The sequence below is a fragment of the Carya illinoinensis genome, chromosome 11 (genome assembly GCF_018687715.1).
Source record: "Carya illinoinensis cultivar Pawnee chromosome 11, C.illinoinensisPawnee_v1, whole genome shotgun sequence".
NCBI lineage: Eukaryota > Viridiplantae > Streptophyta > Magnoliopsida > Fagales > Juglandaceae > Carya > Carya illinoinensis.
This window is the reverse complement of record NC_056762.1, coordinates 14,054,603-14,074,306: the sequence shown is the minus strand read 5'-3', so window position 1 is coordinate 14,074,306 and position 19,704 is coordinate 14,054,603. Positions and strand designations below refer to the sequence as shown.

The following is a 19,704-nucleotide window of genomic DNA, read 5'->3' as shown; positions in this document are numbered from 1 at the left end:
CTTGTGATGATGTGTGTCAAAATAGTTTCTTTTTTAATTCTTATAAATGGTACACCAAAAGGACCCATTATTCCAACTAGGTGTTTGAGGCAAGGGGATTCCTTATCTCCTTACCTTTTCTTAATGTGCACTGAGGGACTCATTTGTTTGCTTCAAAAGGCTGTTGTCCAAAATAAAATTCAAGGGATCCAAATTTGTAGAGGTGCTCCTAGGATCAATCATTTGCTTTTCATGGATGATTGTGTCTTGTTTTTCAAAACCGAAAGGAGTGTTAATATGAAGATCCAACATGTGTTGAATGTCTTTGAGCAAGCCTCGGGTCAACATATTAAAGAAGCAAGACATCAGTTATTTTCAACAAGAATGTTTCAAGACTACAACAAGATGAGCTATTTTCTTTGTGGGGTGTCCAACAATTTCAACAATATGACATGTATTTGGGACTACCACCAGTGGTTGGGCATGAGAAAAATCAAGTCTTTTCAGATATAAAATACAAGGTGTGGCACAAGTTAAATAATTGAAAGGAAAAGGTCTTATCACAAGGTGGGAAAGAGATTTTGATAAAAGTGGTTGCATTATCCATCTGAACATATTCAATGAGTTGTTTTAAGTTGCTGGATGGGCTATGTAGGGATCTTGAAAAAATGATGGTTAAGTTTTGGTGGGGTCAAAAAAAGGATGAGAATCGAATTCATTGGGTGAGTTGGAGCAAGATGTGTATGCCAAAAAAAGGGAGGTTTGGGTTTTCAAGACTTAAAGCCGTTTAATAGTGCACTTCTTGCAAAACAAGGGTGGAGAATAATGTGTGAGGAGCACACTTTGCTTTATAAACTGTATAAGGCAAGATATTTCCCAATTCAAAATTTTTTGAAGCTAAGTTGGGTCCAAATCCATTGTATGCGTGGAGAGGTATTTGGGGGACTATTGAGTATTTGAAGAAGGATGTAGATAGAGGGTTGGAAATGGGGAATCCCTAAACCTATGGCTGGATTATTGGGTTCCAAATATCAAACTTTTGCTTCCTTTTGCTACTGAGATAAATTTATCTATTCAAACTAAGGTTGATGACATTATTGATAAGCATACTTTGTGTGTAGGATGTAGTGAAGATAAATCAGTTATTTCCATCTCATGTGGCTGCACAAATTTTCAAAGTTCTTCTTAGCCCAGGAAACAATGTGGACAAGCTGATATGGGAACATGAATTACATGGAAATTTTACAGTTAAAAGTGCTTACAAGTTCTTTATGGATTTACAGCAAGGAAATAGTTCGGAAGAAGCTTCTAATGTATTTGATAGGCAGCGATTGTAGAAAAGTCTTTGGAATTTAGAAGTTCCTAATAAAGTGAAGATATTTGGGTGGAGAGCTTGTACAAATGGTTTACCCACAAAGACGAATCTTAGACGAAGAAATGTTGTGTATTATGCAAAATGTGTTTTTTGTGGAATAGATGATGAAGATATTATGCATGTAGTATATAGTTGCAAGTCCATAAAAAAACACTGGTCTAACGTGGGTTTGCAGTTGAAGTTCGACTCACAGTATGTGGATTTTGTGGACTTTTTGGATGCTGCACAGAGTAGAGGAAGTAAATAAGAGGTAGAGAAGCTTTTAAAGATTGCATGGAGTTTCTCGTATTGGCGAAATCAGAAGCAGGTTGAAGAGGTGGACATCCAACCAAATGAAGCTATTAACATTGCTCAATCCCTGTGGTCAGTTCACAAATCTGCCAAGGGTGGACAGCTTACATCTAGGAAGAATTTTTCACGGTGGAGTGCTCCTAAGGGTGGTATTCTAAAGTTAAATGTTGATGGGGCAATTTTTTTGCAACCAACATACAGCTGGTATTGGTGCTTTGCTACGAGATGAGAAGGGAGAAGTGTTATTTGTATCAAGCAAGGAGTTACCAGTCAATGATCAAATTGAAATAGAGTTGGTGGCCATTCTTCGTGGTTTGCAACTGTGCTTACATAGAAGTATTCCTAAACTGGAAGTGCAGACAGATTCATTGTTATTGGTTACTGGCATCCAAGATTTAGCTTTGTTTTCAAATTCTTATTTGGGAAATGTATTGAGGGATGTTAAGGAACTAATGATGCATTTTTAGAGTTGTTCTATTAAGCATGTTAGTAGAAATTAGCAAGATATGCTTGGCATGTGAAGGTTTTATGTATTTGGGAGGGTTCAATCCCACAGTTTATTGAGTCCGTTGTATGGGTTGATAAACAGTCTTTGTAATGTTTTCTTGATGAATGAATGAGATGTTTGTTATAAAATAAAAAATAAAAAAATAAAAATTTATCTATCGAATTTCTTTCAAGTGGTTACAACCTTTGTTGTTTGTCTCTAAGACATATTAGTACTTAAATTTTTATTTTGAATTTTTTACTTCTTATACTTTCAACTTTGATCAAATTAATCATTCCATTACCATTCTGGTAGTTAACCATTTTAAGTAGGAGCAGTGCTACATTCACCGAGAATCTAGCACGAGTTTGGTCCCAAGAAGTAACAAAATAGTTTTTTTGTTCTTTTTATTCATTTTTTTTATATTCTTAATTTTTTTTTTTTTTTAAAAATTCACATCACTAAAAAATACTCCCTTAATCACTAAGCTAAAAAAATAAAAAAATAAAAAATAAAAAAGAAGAAGAAGAAAGAAAGAAAAAGAAATTTTTTTGGCGATATCCAATTTGGGACCCCCCAAGTACCGGTGACTATATCATTTTTTTTTTTGAAAGAACATACCTTTGTATCTTATATTCATTCATATGTATTCGTTACAGTTTTGTCCTTCATTACATAGTATTGAATACCTGCAGGACCCTCCTCTATCCATATTTGTTCCCCATTTACAGTTAAGGAAAATTTTGCAAGAAAATGAGCTACTCTGTTACATTCTCTATATGTATGTATAACCTTCCACATTGGCCTGTTCCTCAATATATCCTTAACATCTTCTACCAGCTGACCATGCCATTCTCAATTAGTCTTAGGTACTTGGGGAATGGCATACATTCTGCTTTTGAGAGCACACAGATACCATAAGGTCCCCATTCTCATTCCTTATCACTACACCTGCTCCCATTCTCCCTTCTTCTAATTTTAATGCTGCATCCCAATTTGCTTTTATTTGGCCAGTTGCAGGAGCTGTCCATCAACACAGGTCTATTTGCCTTGTTCCAACCATTTGGCACCTTGCATTTTGTTTCTGAGCTTGCTGAAACTCAGATAAACTGGCTGCAGCTTGCCTGAATATCACATCAGGCCCTTCAAATTTATTCTCAAAAACAAAGAAATTTCGCCTTAAACAAATCCTCCTCAACACTACAGCCATAAGCTCCAATTCCTCTTCCTGCAACTTTTTACACCAGTCTGCCCATAACTCTTGCATATCTCTTTCAGTAGATGCCCACTTCTGCACTGGGCTTGCTTTGTCTGCCCATACATCCATAGCCCCACCACAACTCCATAGAGCATGTGTAACTGTTTCCTTTTGTAATTTGCATATTGGACATAAATAATCCCTAACAACCTTCATGCAAGCCAGATTCCACTTTGTTGGTAAGCAATTATTCAGTGCTTTCCATACAAACATCTTCACTACTCTAGGAATGTTCAATTTCCATATATTCTTCCAAATGTCTGTTACACCATTCGATACCTCTCCCTTTCCTCTATGCTTCCTACTCATCTCTAAGTGGTATGCACTTTTTACATTAAACTGTCCATTTTTTGTAGGGGCCCATATTAACTTATTTGGTTTACCAGAAGGACTGATTGGTAAACTGCATACCAGTTTTGCCTCATCTTCATCAAGAATTTCCCTTATCATCTCCTCTCTCCATGTCTTAGTAACCCCATCAATTAGATCTTTAACCTTTGCATCAACTGGTAAAGAGTGTCTGGGAGATTGAATTTTGAAAGTAGACAGCTTAGGTATCCACCTATCACCCCATATATTGATATTTTCCCCATCACCTACTCTCCACACCAATCCTTCCTTTAATAAATCCAAGGAACCCCATAAGCTTCTCCACATAGTTGAAGGCCTGTAACCCAAATTTGCATCTAGTAATTTCCCATGCCTGAAATACTTCTCTCTCAGTATCCTTGCAGCCAAAGATTGTGGATTCACTAGCACTCTCCAGCATTGCTTAGCCAAGAGAGCCTTATTGAAACTCTCAAGCTCTCGGAATCCCAATCCACCACCATGTTTCTAGACTCCCATCTTAGACCAGCTTCTGCATTGTATTTTATTATCCTCTTTCTTATAGCCCCACCAAAACTTTGCCATCTGTGTTGCTATCTCCTTACATAACTTCTTTGGAAGTTTAAAAACACTCATGTAATAAGTGGGGATGGATTGTATAACTGCCTTTAGCAATACTTCCTTTCCTGAGGGAGACAAGAATTGATTTTTCCAGTTTTGAAGCTTCTTCCACACTTTGTCCTTGATGACTCTAAAAGAGTTATACTTCGATCTACCAACTGTCATTGGCAAACCCAAGTATTTTTCACAACAACTCTGCTGTCTAGCCCCCATCTCTCTTATAATTCCTTTAGGACTAAAAAACACTATGGTTTTCTGTTTGTTGAGGCTCTGACCTAAAGCCGCTTCATAAGTCCCAAGAATATCCATTATCTTCCTCCATTCCACCCAACTAGCCTTCCCAAAAATGATGCAATCATCTGCAAATAACAGATGGGTAACCCTTAAGCCTCCTCTAGCCACTGCCACACCTTTTAGTTCTGAACTACTTTCAGCCTTATTAAGCAAAGCACTTAGTCCTTCAGCACACAAAAGGAACAAGTAAGGAGATAATGGATCTCGTTGTCTTAATCCTCTTGAAGGCACAATAGTCTCCCCTGGCTTGCCATTAACTAACACAGCATATGTGACAGATGATATGCACTTCATTATCCACCCAATCCACCTTTCACCGAAACCCATGTTCCTCATTATTACCTCAAGATAGCCCCATTCTACCCTATCATAGGCCTTAGAAATATCCAGTTTTAAAGCCATACTCCCACCCTTACTTCTTTGCCTTGAATTCATAGAATGAAGTACCTCATAGGCTACAGTCACATTATCTGAAATTAACCTCCCTGGTATGAAGGCACTTTGGCTTATTGAGATAATAGCATCCATAACTTTCTTTAATCTGTTGGCAAGAGTTTTTGCTATAGGATTGTACAACACATTGCACAAGCTTATTGGTCGAAAGTCATGGACAGTTTTTGGATCACTCACTTTGGGAACAAGGGCTATATAGGTATAGTTAAGAGTAGGGTTCATCTCTCCTCCATTAAGAAACTGAAGCACAACCTTACATACATCATCACCAACAATGTGCCAAAAGGATTGGAAGAAACAAGCTCCAAACCCATCTGGTCTTGGGGATTTTAGAGGTCCCATCATTTTCAAGGCTCCTCTCTTTTGAAAGCTTTTTCTAGGAAGTCATTCATCTCACAAGTAACATTTTCCTCAACTGTAATTGAGCATTTACTGATCATATCTTCCTTTGGCTTAACACTCTTGTACACAGCTGTAAAATGTTCATGAAAAGCTTTCTCAATCTCTTCTTCCCCTTCTTTCAAGAAGCCTCTACTATCAACCACTGTGTAGATCCTGTTCCTTCTTCTTCTCTGGTTTGCACACTCATGAAAAGACCTTGTATTCTTATCACCAAGGCTATACCAGTTCCTTTTTGCTCTCTGCCTCCACTTGATATCCTCCTGCTCCAACAAACCTCCTACTTGCTTCTGCAGGCTCTTCAACTCTTCTATGTTATGATGCCCCAGATCTTCTTGAACTTCTTTTATTTTTCTTGTAATTTGGTCTATTTCACTTGTTCTCTCTTTATCTTTTCTTTTGAAACTTCTCACTAGCATTCCACTACAAAATTTCAACCTTGTCTGCACTTTCTTGACAAAATCAGTTGACTGCTGTCCCCTGACCCATTCTTGTTTTATTTTCTCTTCACAATCTTCTTCTTTCACCCAGCTTGCCTCAAATCTGAAAGGAAACTGCCCCCTTCTCTGTCTCACCTCATTTCCTCTTGTTAAAACCAACAAAGGTAGATGGTCTGAGCTCCTAGCTGACAAGCCCTGTACACCAGCACTTTTAAACATGTCCCTCCATTTATTGTTTGCCACACATCTATCTAACCTCTCCTTTGTAAAAGAGTGGTCATTATGCCTGTTACTCCATGTATAAAAACCATTTCTGCATCCCAAGTCATACAGCATAGTGTCCTCTAAAGCTTCTCTAAATTGATTCATTTGAAGTTCAGCTCTTTGTCGACCCCCCACCTTTTCAGTTTGAATAAGAATCTCATTAAAATCTCCTACCACACACCATGGTTCCTGCTCCCTAGGCTTTAACCTCCTCAGTAGATCCCAAGAAAACATCATCTTCCCTGTCTCAGGATGGCCATAGAACCCAGTGAATAACCACTTTATGCCTTGTCCCTCCTCATTTACCTCAGCATTGATATGCCAAGTAGAATAGCTTTTAATTTCCACTTCCTCACTGTTTCTCCAATACAAAGCCAATCCCCCTTTCTTCCCCACTGAATCTATAACAAAACAACCTTCCATACCAAGTCTTCTTTTCAATCTTTCTAGTTTACTTGCTTTACTCATGGTTTCAATCAAAAAAATCATGTTGGCCTTATTCTCCCTTGTCAACAGACAAAGGTCTTGAACTGTCTGAGGGTTGCCAATCCCTCGGCAGTTCCAGCTAATAATTTTCATAATGCTAGCCGGGGCATCCCATCCTCAGAAACCTGCATCCCATCCAACCTAAGTTTCTTAGCTCTTCTAAACCCTCCTCTCTTTCTACCCAATCAGACCCTCTTTTCTTTAAAGCATTTGAAAATTTCATCTTACCTAAGGGTGGTCTACCTCTTGCCCTTCTCTTCCAACTAGCCTTCTTTCCTTCATGCATATTCTCCTGATTTCCTTGAACTGCCTCCAACACCATCTCCTCCCTTATTGCTTCATCTTCACCTTGCACAGCTAAGTTAACTAGGATCAACTGACTGTCCTACTCCTCATTCTGACTAGACTTCCCCACCACTCTCTCAACCTCTTTCACTACCTCATGAATTATTATATTATTTTCCCCACTTCCTCCCACACTCCCTTCCACCCCTTTTCCTTCCACATTACTCCCTTCATCCTCCTTCTCCCTCTCCTGTCCATCCATAGAGACCCCCACATCTTTTGAACCTGTGAATGATCCATGAGTATCATCACTTCCAGATTCAGTAGACATAGACTCTCTCTTCCTATCCATCCATCTACAATCCCCTGGAATAGCTCTCATCCAGACACCATATTGCAAGTCCCCTCCCTTTGACCCTTGCCTTCCCTTCTGTTCTTCCCCATAGCCCCCCTTTCCATGTGGAATTCTACCACAATAATACCAGAATTTTGGTAGTTTTTCATACTGGAAAGGAATCCACATCCTCTTCCCATCCACATCAATAGTTCGACCCCTGGCCAAAGGCTGCTTCAAATCACATTCAATTCTTACCCTCAGCACTCTACCCCAAGCTACACCATCCTCCTGAACATCAATCTCTCTAACCAACCCTACAGAATCACCTATCTGCTTCCCCATCTCAATTTTCATGCAACTTAATGGCAAATTAAGCATATGAATCCAGAAGCTAACCTTATCGAAGCTTATTAGATGTGGTTGTGTATTACCATTGTAGTCCTTTAACACAAACAAATAGTTGTCAAACAACCAGGGACAGCCTCCCATAACTTCCACCTTATCCTTCTTTGATGAAAATGTAATAATGAAACTGTTATTCCCAATTTCCTGAAATTCCATATGTCTTTCCACCCTCCATATTTTCTCCATTGTAGATCTAACCACCTCCCTCCCTATCTTCCTTTCAGAGCATATCTTCCCCACTACACTCCTCTCTCCCTTATCTGGAGCTTTCTCCATAGAAATACACTGCACTCCCACCGGCATGCTCTCCTCCTCACTCAACTTCAATCGCTCCTAGATCCTTGCCATTTCCTCCATAATCAAACCTCTGCCTGCCTCAGCACACAAAGACACTCCCGCCTTCGTCTACAGCAGCAACCACCGTAGAGTTGAAACAGACTAACAAACTCCCCTCCTTCGTTTTCAGAGAAAACAGTTAGAGAGAGAGATTGAGATATCATATATAGTATACCGGTGACTATATCATTTATGTTTAAGTAATAGGTCAATACCGATAAATATTAGACACAAGTACATCATATGTTAAAAATAAAAAACAAAGAGATATATAAACTTAAAAAAAAAAAAATCTCTAAAAATGACACTACGTAATACATTTTTAAAGTAACGACTAATTTGGGAGATCTTAAAAGTTTTTGTAAATAAAAAATTGTTAAGAACTTCAAGAATAATTTGGATGTATATAATAAACGTGAAGCCAGCTCAAGGTTGAGGCGTGAACTCACTCACATCTCATAAAAATTTTGAATGAATGATTCACCTCAAAGATTCTTTGACTGAAGAACGGAATCTACTTGCAAGCCAGAAAAATGGATCGTCCATCTTCAATACCAAGCATGAGAGCCTTTACATCTATACGGCTTTGATCGTTTACTTCCAAAATTTTGTGTTTTCGTTCTTTCTGTCTTTCTTCCCCCTTCTTTTTCTTTTCTTTTTCCTTTCGACATTAGGTAGTAGCAAAAAGTGTATGAGTTTCTTGCACTAGGCCTTCACGTTATCTCATATTATGAGAGGAAACACTCATCGAGGCAATTGAATTTGTGGACTTAGTGAAGGAGACGTCTAACGACAACCCAGAAATATATCATCGTTTCCTTAGTTGAGGTGCTGCGTGGGGTGGATCTTGTTAAATATTGAGTGAAAATGAACAACAAGAAGATGAGAGAAAATTGTATTCTCATTCAAAATGGTGAAAAGGAACTGTGTGTTGTTCTGTACATTGCAACTATATATATATATGCTACCTATTGCAGCTGCTCTAGTTGAAAAGAATAAAGAATACAAAGGTAACAACTATACAAATAACAAACTCTGCACTATGTACAAATAGGAGAGTGGCACAGACAAAAGTCTCTAGCATGTCAATCCCTAGTGGTGTGATGCTAAGGCATAGCAATAGTATGGATAGTGGCCTCTATTGCAGACTGTCTTTTGTCTTTTCTTAGTGGTGCTGTGACCTCTTCAGTGGAGGAATTCATGTATTTCCTTAAGGTTTTTGTGCATAATTCTTGAGACTCCCCCTCAAGATGGGCATATATGTCAAGTATGCCCGTCTTGGACAATAACAAGTGGAAAGAAGGTGCTATTAAAGCATTGGTGAGTATGTCTGCTACTTGAAACTTCAAGGGCACATGTACTAGTTTGATCACACCTACTAGCACCTTTTCCCTAACAAAATGATAGTCCAATTTCACATGTTTAGTCATCTCATGGAATATGAGAGTTTTGGTCAAGTGTATTGCGGCTTGGCTATCACAATACAACAAAGCAAGTTGTGAGTGTTTAATGTTGAAGTCTTCTAAGAGAGCTCTTAACCAAATGATCTCACAATTGGTGTGTGCCAATGCCCTATATTCTGCTTCAGCAGATGATCTTGACACCACCGCTTGTTTCTTTGACTTCCAACTAATCAAAGAGTCACCCATAAATATGCAAAAACCAGTTATAGATCTCCTGGTTTTAGGGCATGCAGCCCAGTTCGAGTCACTGTATCCCTTAAGATGTAAAGAGAACTTTGATGAGAAGAAGATTCCTTGTCCCAGCAAGCCTTTAAGATACCTCAATATCCTATGAGCTGTGTGGAGGTGAGTGTGAGTGGGTTTATCCATGAATTGGCTAAGAATTCGAACAGAGTAAGTGATGTTAGGCCTTATGGTACTTAAGTAGATCAACTTACCTATTAATCTTCGATATCCAGTTACATCCGAGAGGTACTCACCAGAGGAATGTGACAATTTGAGATTTCGTTCCACTGGAGTGGTCATAGCTTTCCTCCCAAGCAAACCAACATGTCCAATGATCTCTAAGGCATATTTTCTTTGGTAAACATGAATGCCATTCTTTGATCTTGCAACTTCTAATCCCAACAAATATTTATTATAAGAGAAACGCTTCCCACCGGTCCAACTGTTAATCCCACAAAAACAGCCATCCATTCAAGGCAAGACACGTAAGAAAAAACACTAAAAGAGAAATACACTAGACCACAGAGAATCAAGGTCGTGGTTGTACGTGTTGCTAGCCCCTTTTTCATTTGCACTACCCGCTACGCTTCTTTTCCTCACTGCTTTGTTGGTCTATGTGCATCGCCCTCAGTCCGACACTTGCGAGACTCGTTTGCACCGCCCGATCTCAGTCCAATGCCGAAGGAGCTTAGAGCACGAGATTTATCCAAGCAGACTCATGAACATTTATCCAAGCAGTACTCTAAATTTGTACAGAGCACGAGAGATAATCTTGCTCAATGTCTTTTATTTATTTATATTTTTTGAGAGATGATTTTACCAATGTTACACGGACAAAATAGCTTGATTTTACCATAACAATCCAAATGAAATAGTTGAGTTCACCTATATTTATAAAGAAAGAGACAATGGGTAAGTTAACAATTTTACTGAGCATGGTTAGGTGGTGATCTGGTGCACCTTCGTGAAACACGTTTCGTCGTTCGCTCGTTCGTTCACTCTTATTTTGGAGTATTCCTGGCAGCACGCTTCTTATCTTTATTTAGTACTTGCCAGCTATTTTGAAGGAGTTCGATGCCAATTCGTGGGGATTTCATTTGGGTTGAGCTTCAACGAAGGGGGTGCGATTGATTTCCTTCGGGTTGAGCTTCGACCCAGGGGGCGCAATTCTGAAGGGCAAGTTGGTATGTGATGAGATTGGGGTGCAATTCGGGATTGCGATTCGTGGGTGGGGAGTTGGTATGTAATGACGAGCCGGCGAAGGAGGGTGCAAGAGGTATTGTTTTGAAATCGATTTTCTGATGTTTGCTTGTTTAAGATAAATATGGTGGAAGTCATACGTGTAACTGTGTAAGTGGCAGGCTGTTATTTGTTCAAAATCAGCCGGACCGGTCCTAAGGAATTCCCTTATTATAATTTTTTGGTTACACAAGTGAGATGAGATGGTTTTTTTTAAGTTCAATAAAATATTATTAAATATAATTTTTTAATATTAGTTTTGTTTTGGAGTTTGAAAAAGTTAAATTGTTTATTATATTTTGTGTGGAAATTTGTGAAAGTTGTAATGATGAGATGAGATGAGATGAAATGTTTTGGGTAACCAAACGGGGCCTTGAGCACCCCCAAGTCTTGGATTTTAAATTGATCACAAAGGTAAGCTTTCACTGAATTGATTATAGTCAAGCTATTACTTCCTAAGATGATATCATCTACATATACTAGAAGAGCAACAAAACCATCCTTGATGTTTCTAGTAAACAATGAATAGTTTGACTTTGATTGATAAAAACCAGTAGCAACAAGTGCAACAGTGAAATTTTCATTCCATTGCCTTGAGGCTTGTTCCAAGCCATATAAGGATTTGTGAAGCTTACATACCATTTTCTATCCTTGGAATTGAGACTCCCCCTTAAGCTGAAGTCCAGGTGGAAGGCCTATATATATCTCCTCATCGAGATCACCATGTAGAAAAGCATTATGAACATCTAATTGTTCTAAATGCCAACCATGGTTTGCAGCAAGAGCAAGAAACATTCTAACAGTGGACGTCTTTGCCACAGGACTAAAGGTTTCTTTGAAATCAAAGCCCTCTCTTTGAGTATAACCCTTTGCCGCTAGTCTTGCCTTGTGTTTGTCCAAACTCCCATTAGATTTTAGTTTCACTTTGAACACATACTTGCATCCAATTGCTTTCTTTCCAATATGAGGGAAGTAATTGGCCAAGTACCATTAGTTGCAAGAGCCTCAAGTTCATTATTGATAGCAATTTGCCAATGTTCATTCACAATAGCGTCCTCATAGGTTTTGGGTTCAAATGTGAGGGAAAGGGATAATGCATATTTTTTATGAAAAGGGGAGAGCTTTGAGTATGAGAGGGATTGATGTAAGGGTTGTGCAATAGAGTAAGTGGAGAGGGGAGGGTGAGAGAGGGAGGAAACAAGTTGACAGTGATAGTCATGCAAGTATGAGGGTGGATTTTTAACTCAATCTGAGCTCTTAAGATGTAGGGATAGAGGGTTTAGAGGTTAGGAAGGTGACAGTTGGGAATGAACCTCAAAGTGATTCGATTTAGGAAGGGGGTTGAGCATGTAGGAGTAAAAGGAGGTGTAGTGGGACTTGGAGGTTTAGAAGATGATTCTGATTCTGTATGGGGTTAAGGGAGAATGTGGTTCTGTGCTATATGAGGGAGAGTTTTGAGGGGTAAGCAACAAAGTTAGGCAAGGCTAGAGGTAAGGAAAGAGAGGAGTTGAGTGGAGAAGTGAGTTTAGTGACTATTTTGGCAAAAGGAAATTCAAACTCAATGAATATGACATCTTGAGAGACAAAGGTGGCATGATTGGTGAGATCATATAGTTTGTACCCTTTAATCCCAATAGGGTATCCAATAAATATGCATTTCTTGGACCTGGGGTTGAGTTCGATTCTGTCTCTTTTGAGTGTGGAAACAAAACATAGGCAACCATATACTCTGAGATGCTCATAGGATGGTGGAGATTTAAACAACTTCTCATATGGTGATTTATTTGCAAGAAGTGGGGAAGGGATTCGATTGATTAGGTGTGCTACTATTAGAACAGCATCACCCCAGAATTAGGTTGGAAGATTGGCTTGAAGGAGGAGTGTTCTAGCCAAATTCAAGAGATGTTGTTGTTTCCTTTCTACCACTCCATTCTATTGGGGTGTGTAGGCTCAAGATTTTTGATGAATTATTCCATGAGATTTGTAGAACTCAGGCATGTTAAATTCAAGTCCATTGTCAGTTCAAAGTTTTTTTTTTTTTTTCCAAATTGAGTGTTGATCATTACAATGAAAGACTGTAAAAGGGATTGTGTTTTAGACTTGAATTTCATGAGATATATCCATTTGGTTCTGCTATAGTCGTCTCATTTTTAAAAAAATAGTGATGTCCATGTTAGAGTGTTGCAAGTTTATGCAATCTCCTTATTTGACTCAAGAGCTTTCTAATCATTTGCATCTTCCACATTGGTTAGGATGGCTAGCCTTCAAACAATCAATAAGCTAAGGAGTCACAGTAGCTTTACCGAATTGGGAAAAGGTATTTTGTACCAAGGTAGTTAAAGAATGTCCATTAGGAATAGAGGCAGTTCCTTTGGAGGCTGACCTAATCGTGTTCAGTATGCTAGGTTTCGACATTATTTTGGGGATGTATTGGTTGTTTAGGTGTTTTGCAAGTATAAATTTTCATTTGAAGACAGTAACCTTTCAGGTCCCAAGAATGAAGGCTACGATTTTTAAAGAAAGCAAACTATATCCCCTACCCAAAGTTATCACCTCATTATAGGCTAATAAAAAGATGATAAAAAGGGCTAAGGTCTACCTAGTACACCTAACCTTGACAAAAAGGATGCATAAGGAAGTGGAGGACATGACAGTAGTAAGAGAATTCTTGTCAGTCATTGTGGAATTGCAAGGGATGCCCCCTACCAAGGAAATTGAATTTGCAATTGATTAAAAACTAGGGATAGTTCTAGTCCATACGACACCCTATAAAACTACCTTAATAGCATTGACGGAACTAAAAAATGAATTGCAGGGGTTACTTTTTTTTTTTGATAGAAAATGCTTCACTGCATATATTCATAGGCGAAGTTACAACTGTGACTTAACAAACTGGAAAACCAGACCATAAGCCAACTAATGCATCTGCTCAGGAGCTCCCCCGTCAACAAATTTCTTTGTGACGGACATTGTCTAAAAACTTCTACACCTCCTCTTTTGACAGCAGTCAAAAGAGAAAGCTCTCTGATGAACAGAGATAAACCACCTCTCTTCCGAAGAAGAGAGGTACACCACACTCTTTCCTCCCATGGAGGAAGAGTACCAAACCTACATTCCTCCAAAAGAGGAGTAGGACAAAACCCACATTCCTTTTAAGAAGGAGTGGGACTCTAGGCAATATTTAAAATATAAAACTAAAACACATTAAAACAAATACAGAGCAACATAACAACATTAACGGGCTGTGCATAACAGAAGGCCCAGCCCAGGCCCATGACCCGACATCCCGGGGGCCCAACCCGCTAACAACAGGGCGCCTAAGGATCGGACTAGGGTTTCTTCGCTACGTCCGCCGCCCCCTCTTCCTTCTCTGTTCCTGTGCAGCGCTGCTGCTGCCGATCACCACAAGGCATGGGAAGACCCCCGATGCCTAGATAAGCCCCTGCAAAACAGTCGGCCAGAAACAGATACATTAAACCAGCAGCCCCATCGTACGAGACCCAAAACACTCTGTTACGAGAACAGAGAATCAAGCCTCTCGCCGTCGAGCCACCCCGCCGTATCCTCGCCCCACCAGAGCCCAAGCCGTCAGCCTTGCTTCAACACGAATAGGCTAGCTTCTCACCCGTCCAAATCCTCCCATCTGTTTCGTCCGCGCCGTACGCCTCCACTGCAAAGCGCCACCTCACAGGATTGCTCACGCCTCCTCTGCTAAGCGGCACCTCGCTGGGTTGGTCGGGACCCTTACCAGTGATCCTCGCACCAGGAAAGACACTGAAAACAGGGGAGAAGAGCTAACCACCACAAACGCAAGAGCCGAATGAGAAAACCAAAAACGGGCCAAAAATAGCAGACGAAAAGAAAAAATAGAAAACAGAGGATAAAAAACTAAAACTAAAACTAAAGGGAGGAGGGAGGGGGGAGGGAGGGAGGAGCCGAGGCTCCCACCTCCCTCAACGGCGAAGAAACGGTCTGTTTGCTTTTTAGAGAGGGGGCAGAGCTTCTCTCTCTAAAGGGGGAGCAGGGGTTACTGGTAGTAGGTTCATTAGACACAGTATCTCGCCTTGTCGAGCGCCATTATATTTGTGAAGAAGAAGGATGGAAACATTAGGATGTGTATTGACTAATGGGAGTTGAACAAGGTGACCACTAAGAATAGATATCCATCACCTAGAATAGATGATTTGTTTGACCAATTGCAAGGAGTTGCAGTATTTTCTAGGACGATCACAAATTTGGGTATCATCAACTGAGGATTAAGGAAGTCGATGTGTCTAATTTGTCTTTTTAGACTAGGTACGGTCACTATGAGTTCCCCTTAATGTCTTTTGGATTGGTGAACGCCATAGCAGCTTTTATGGATCTCATGAGTAGGATATTTCGACCATTCTTGGATTTATTCATGGTGGTGTTTATAGATGATATCTTAATATACTCCCGAAATGCTGAGGAGCATGAAGATCACTGGAGTATAGTGCTATGGACCCTTCAGGATTATCATTTGCATGACAAACTAAGCAAATCAGAGTTTGGTTAGAAGATGTAAGGTTTCTAGGTCATGTGGTATTCGGAAAGGGGATAATGGTAGACCCAAATAAGGTGGAGGCCATGATGGATTGGAAACAACCCATCTTGGTACAAAAGATTAGGAGTTTCTTGGAGTTAGTAGGTTACTATTGTAGATTCGTGAAAGGATTTTCTAAACTAGCAAACCCTCTCACTACATCGACAAGAAAGGACACTAAGTTTCTTTGGACTGATTGGTGTGAGCAGAGCTTTGAGGAACTAAAGAGATAGTTAACCACTACTCTTGCATTAGTACTACCATAATTGAATAAGTCATTCATGGAATTCAAAAATCTTGAAGTATGGCTTAGGATGTGTTCCGATGCAAGAAGGAAAGGTAATAGCCTATGCATCCAAATAGTTGAAAGATCATAAGAAGAATTACCCCACCCATGATATGGAGTTAGCAGCAGTAGTGTTTGCCTTGAAGATATGATGGCACTACCTATATGGGGAAGAGTGTCAGGTGTACATAGACTACAAGAGGGTAAATCGTTTGTTTACTCAAAAGAACCTCAAGATGAGACATTGGAGATGGTTAGAGACAATTAGTGATTTTCAGTGTGAGATTAAGTTCCACCAGGGTAGGGCTAGCTTAGTCACTGATGCCCTAAGTCGTAAGTCAAAGGCCGAGGAGAAGTGAGAGACTTTAGTGGAAGATTCACTATTAGAAGACATGAGGCTCTTACTAGTAAAGGATAGGTCTCCAGAGGAGATTCTCGCCACTTTACAACAATTGAGGATAAACGGGTTTGAGGCATTGTGAGAGCAATAGGAGAAGGGTCATAAGTTATTGGAGATCTAACAGAAAAGTGGCAAAGGCGTAGGACTTGCCCATTTTAGCTTAGGTGAAGATGGGATCTTGTTATTCGATGGGCGGCAAGCAATCCCAAATGACCCAGAGGTTATACAAGGAATTTTGGCATAAGTTCATTCATCGCCATACTCCATTCATCTGAGAGAAACGAGAATGTATCGAGACCTCAAGAAGGGATGCTGGTGGGAAGCAATGAAGAAGAACATCACTCATTTTATCAACGAATTTGATACGTGTAAAAGGGAAAAGGTGGAGCATCAGCAACCAACAAGAAACCTACAACCTCTACCCATTCCCGAATGGAAATGGGAAGATATCGCCATGGATTTCATGGTGGGATTACCCCCGAACTCCTATGCGTAAAGATGCGATATGGGTATTAGTCGATCGATTGACCAAGAGCGCTCACTTTTTACTGGTTATTACTATGGGTACGATGACCAAGCTCAACCAGTTGTATTTAAGGGAAGTGGTGGGGTTATACTCCAAGACCATAGTATCAGATTGGGACCCTAAGTTTACATCTCATTTATTAAAGAGCCTACAAAGGGCAATGGGTATGAAATTGAAATTCAGTAGTGCCTACCACCCTCAGACAGATGAGAAATCAGAAAGGATTGTCCAAACTTTGGAGGACATGTCGAGGGCATGTGTATTAGATTTTAAGCGACCTTGGGAGCAACACACTCCACTTATTAAATTTATATATAAAAATAGTTATCAGGTGACTATCCAGATGGTCTCTTATGAGGCACTTTATGGATGGAAGTGTAGATCACCAATCTGTTGGGATAAAGTAGGAGAGTCCTGATTACTTAGACCAAAGATTTTCTAGGAGATAACAAAGCAAGTCAAACTTATACGAGCAAGAATAACCACCACCCAAAGTAGATAGAAGAGTTATGTTGACACTAGGAAGGGGGAATTCACCTTTGAAGAAGGTGATTGGGTGTACCTTAAAGTATCCCCAATGAAACGCGTCAAGAGACTTGGGCTAAAGGGAAAGTTGAGCCCAAGATGTATTGGTCCTTACCAAGTGATGGAAAGGGTTGGCCCAATGGCATATTGAGTTTGGTTGCCAGCGGAATATGAAGGTATTTACAATGTGTTCCATGTTTCATCACTTAGGACAAGTTTCAAGAATCAACAGCTACTGGTAATTGAACCAAATCTAGTTCAATTATAACCAAATTTTACGTATGTGAGGACCCAGCCTAATGTGAAAGGGGAAAAACCATTATTGGAGTTGAAGGAAATGCAAAGATGTGGAACTCTCCAATTGTCTAAGGAATCAAGAGCAGGAGATGCAAGGTGTGGCTTGCCCAACATCTTGGTAAGCAAGTACCTTGCGGGAGGCCGACTGACATGTCCCAAAGCAAAGTGGAGATGAGTGTCTCAATCATGGCAGGCAAGCTTGAAATGTTGCCTACTGTGAGTATGAGAATGAGGAGCTAAGGAGATTGGTGAGCTCGAGCTACCTGCCAAAGGTGAGACAGGATTACTCACCCAAGAGGTGGCCCAAACCAAACATGGGAAGTTTCCAAGATAACATGGAAGGGCATAGAAAATTGATAGTGTCATATGTAGAAGCCCACACTCCATGTGAGTAATTCAGAGTGGCTATGCAATGAAAGGTGAAGGCACGATTAGTTATGTCATTTGGACTCAAAAGTATGGCCAGACACCAATGGAGAACTCTCATTCAAGGAAAAGGTTGAGGAGTTGGCAAACCATAGGGGTGTCGAACCATACCCTGGTCAATTGTTTGTGTCATCCTGAAGTATAATAAGAGAAGGATGATAGACTCCTAGCATACTTGGAGTTGAGATACATCAAAAAAGACATCTGACAATCCCACTCTATTTAAATGACCTAGACATAGGACAAGATTTCACTCTTAGGACTTTATTTGCTAAAGAGCTTGAGAAAGCGACTGTTGTGGAAAGCAAAAAGTAGAGAGACAATGGGAGAACTTCCAATGTAGGAAAATAGGTTAGCTTCTAAGATTATGTTGGGTAATATAGGGTGAATGTTGTGTACAAGAGGCATTCCATTAATTTTGTTACTTCTCCCCCATTCTACAAGCATGAATAAATATTTCATGAATTATGTTTCTAACTATATTTATGATTTCAATGTTTTAAATGTTTTCGATGCTTTAACTATTTTTGATACTTTATGCTGAGACCTTGTATGGGAACCATTGGATATCGGTGTGTGCGCGTGTGTGTGAGTAGTCAATAGCATGACTCTCTATCCATGGTATGGGATAGAGAATTCCCAAGGTCCATTCTGCGAAGCATTACCACATATATCACATGAGAAAGAGAATGCCTCGTGGGGATTGGGGTAGAACAAAGTCATATTTGGCCTCATCTGATAGTTAAGATGTGGGATCCCCTAGCATATCACGTGCTAGTATCTTTAAGTCGGTCGGAAGGGTAAAGCAGCATCCCCGGTGCGACAAGTCTCAAGGGGTGTGTGTGTGTGGCAAATGAGTCTATGTGGCAAATGAATGTGTGAGATCCACTCCTTCTTCCTTCTTCTTTAAGTATGAGCCTCATTCTATGTGCTGAATTTCGGTCTACGTGCTGAGGTTTATCCTGCGTGTTGTACCTCAATGGTATGCTTTCAAAGTTATCTAGCGGATTTCAAAGTAAGATAGATATTTTAAAGCTTATGGATATTTTAAATATTCTGGAAATATTTATAGGAGATATTTCCAGTATTATTAGATAAGCTTGTTTTTAATGTAACACAATTATAATATTTTAATGAGTTCTAAAAATATTATAATTGTGGATAGTTATTTAAATTAAATATTTTAATTATTTTAAAATAATAAGAGATTTAAATTTACGTTGAAAACTCTAAATTAATTTAAATGATTTTATTCTCTTTGAGTAATTAACGATACTCCATCATTTTAAATAATGATGAAGAAATATTATTTTATAAAATTTAATTTATAAAATAATATTCTATCTTAATTCCTCTTAATATTTTATTTTAAATAAAACACTTACGCATTTTCAAATCAGTATTTAAGCTCATCGTTAGATAGTTTTGAGGATCCCAAAACGAAGGACTTGGATTAAATACCCAAGTCCCTATCTCCATGCCTCCGTACACGAAAGTTACAGCCTCACCACTGGTCACCAACTGACCACCACCCTCCAGCCAACACTCCCTCGAACTGCCAAGCCCCCACGTGCCCTCCTCCTCCCTCCATGGCATCATCGTTAAAATGGGTTTTACACCCATTTCCTCCACCTAGCGCCACCATACACAGCCAAAATAGCCAATGAGCACTTCCACCAGCACCACCACATCATGGGCTTCCTTCCCATGTCTTCC

General features: G+C 39.6%; 3 protein-coding genes across 3 annotated transcripts; all 3 read right to left on the bottom strand.

Moving 5' to 3' along the window:
• Nucleotides 1–5,432: 5,432 nt before the first annotated feature.
• Nucleotides 5,433–6,767, bottom strand: LOC122282229. The gene has a single exon (XM_043094181.1). The coding sequence runs from the start codon at nt 6,765–6,767 to the stop codon at nt 5,433–5,435; it is 1,335 nt and encodes a 444-aa protein (XP_042950115.1).
• A 292-nt stretch (nt 6,768–7,059) lies between these two features.
• LOC122282228 lies at nt 7,060–8,004 on the bottom strand. The gene has a single exon (XM_043094180.1). It carries the CDS (start codon nt 8,002–8,004, stop codon nt 7,060–7,062), a length of 945 nt encoding a protein of 314 aa, XP_042950114.1.
• A 1,139-nt stretch (nt 8,005–9,143) lies between these two features.
• Nucleotides 9,144–10,196, bottom strand: LOC122282227 (uncharacterized mitochondrial protein AtMg00810-like). The gene has a single exon (XM_043094179.1). The coding sequence runs from the start codon at nt 10,194–10,196 to the stop codon at nt 9,144–9,146; it is 1,053 nt and encodes a 350-aa protein (XP_042950113.1).
• Between the last annotated feature and the right edge of the window lie 9,508 nt (nt 10,197–19,704).

Excerpts from the sequence above, each read along its gene's own strand:
- LOC122282229 (XM_043094181.1), bottom strand. The coding sequence starts at position 6,767 with ATGAAAATTATTAGCTGGAACTGCCGAGGGATTGGCAACCCTCAGACA.
- LOC122282228 (XM_043094180.1), bottom strand. The coding sequence starts at position 8,004 with ATGCCGGTGGGAGTGCAGTGTATTTCTATGGAGAAAGCTCCAGATAAG.
- LOC122282227 (XM_043094179.1), bottom strand. The coding sequence starts at position 10,196 with ATGGATGGCTGTTTTTGTGGGATTAACAGTTGGACCGGTGGGAAGCGT.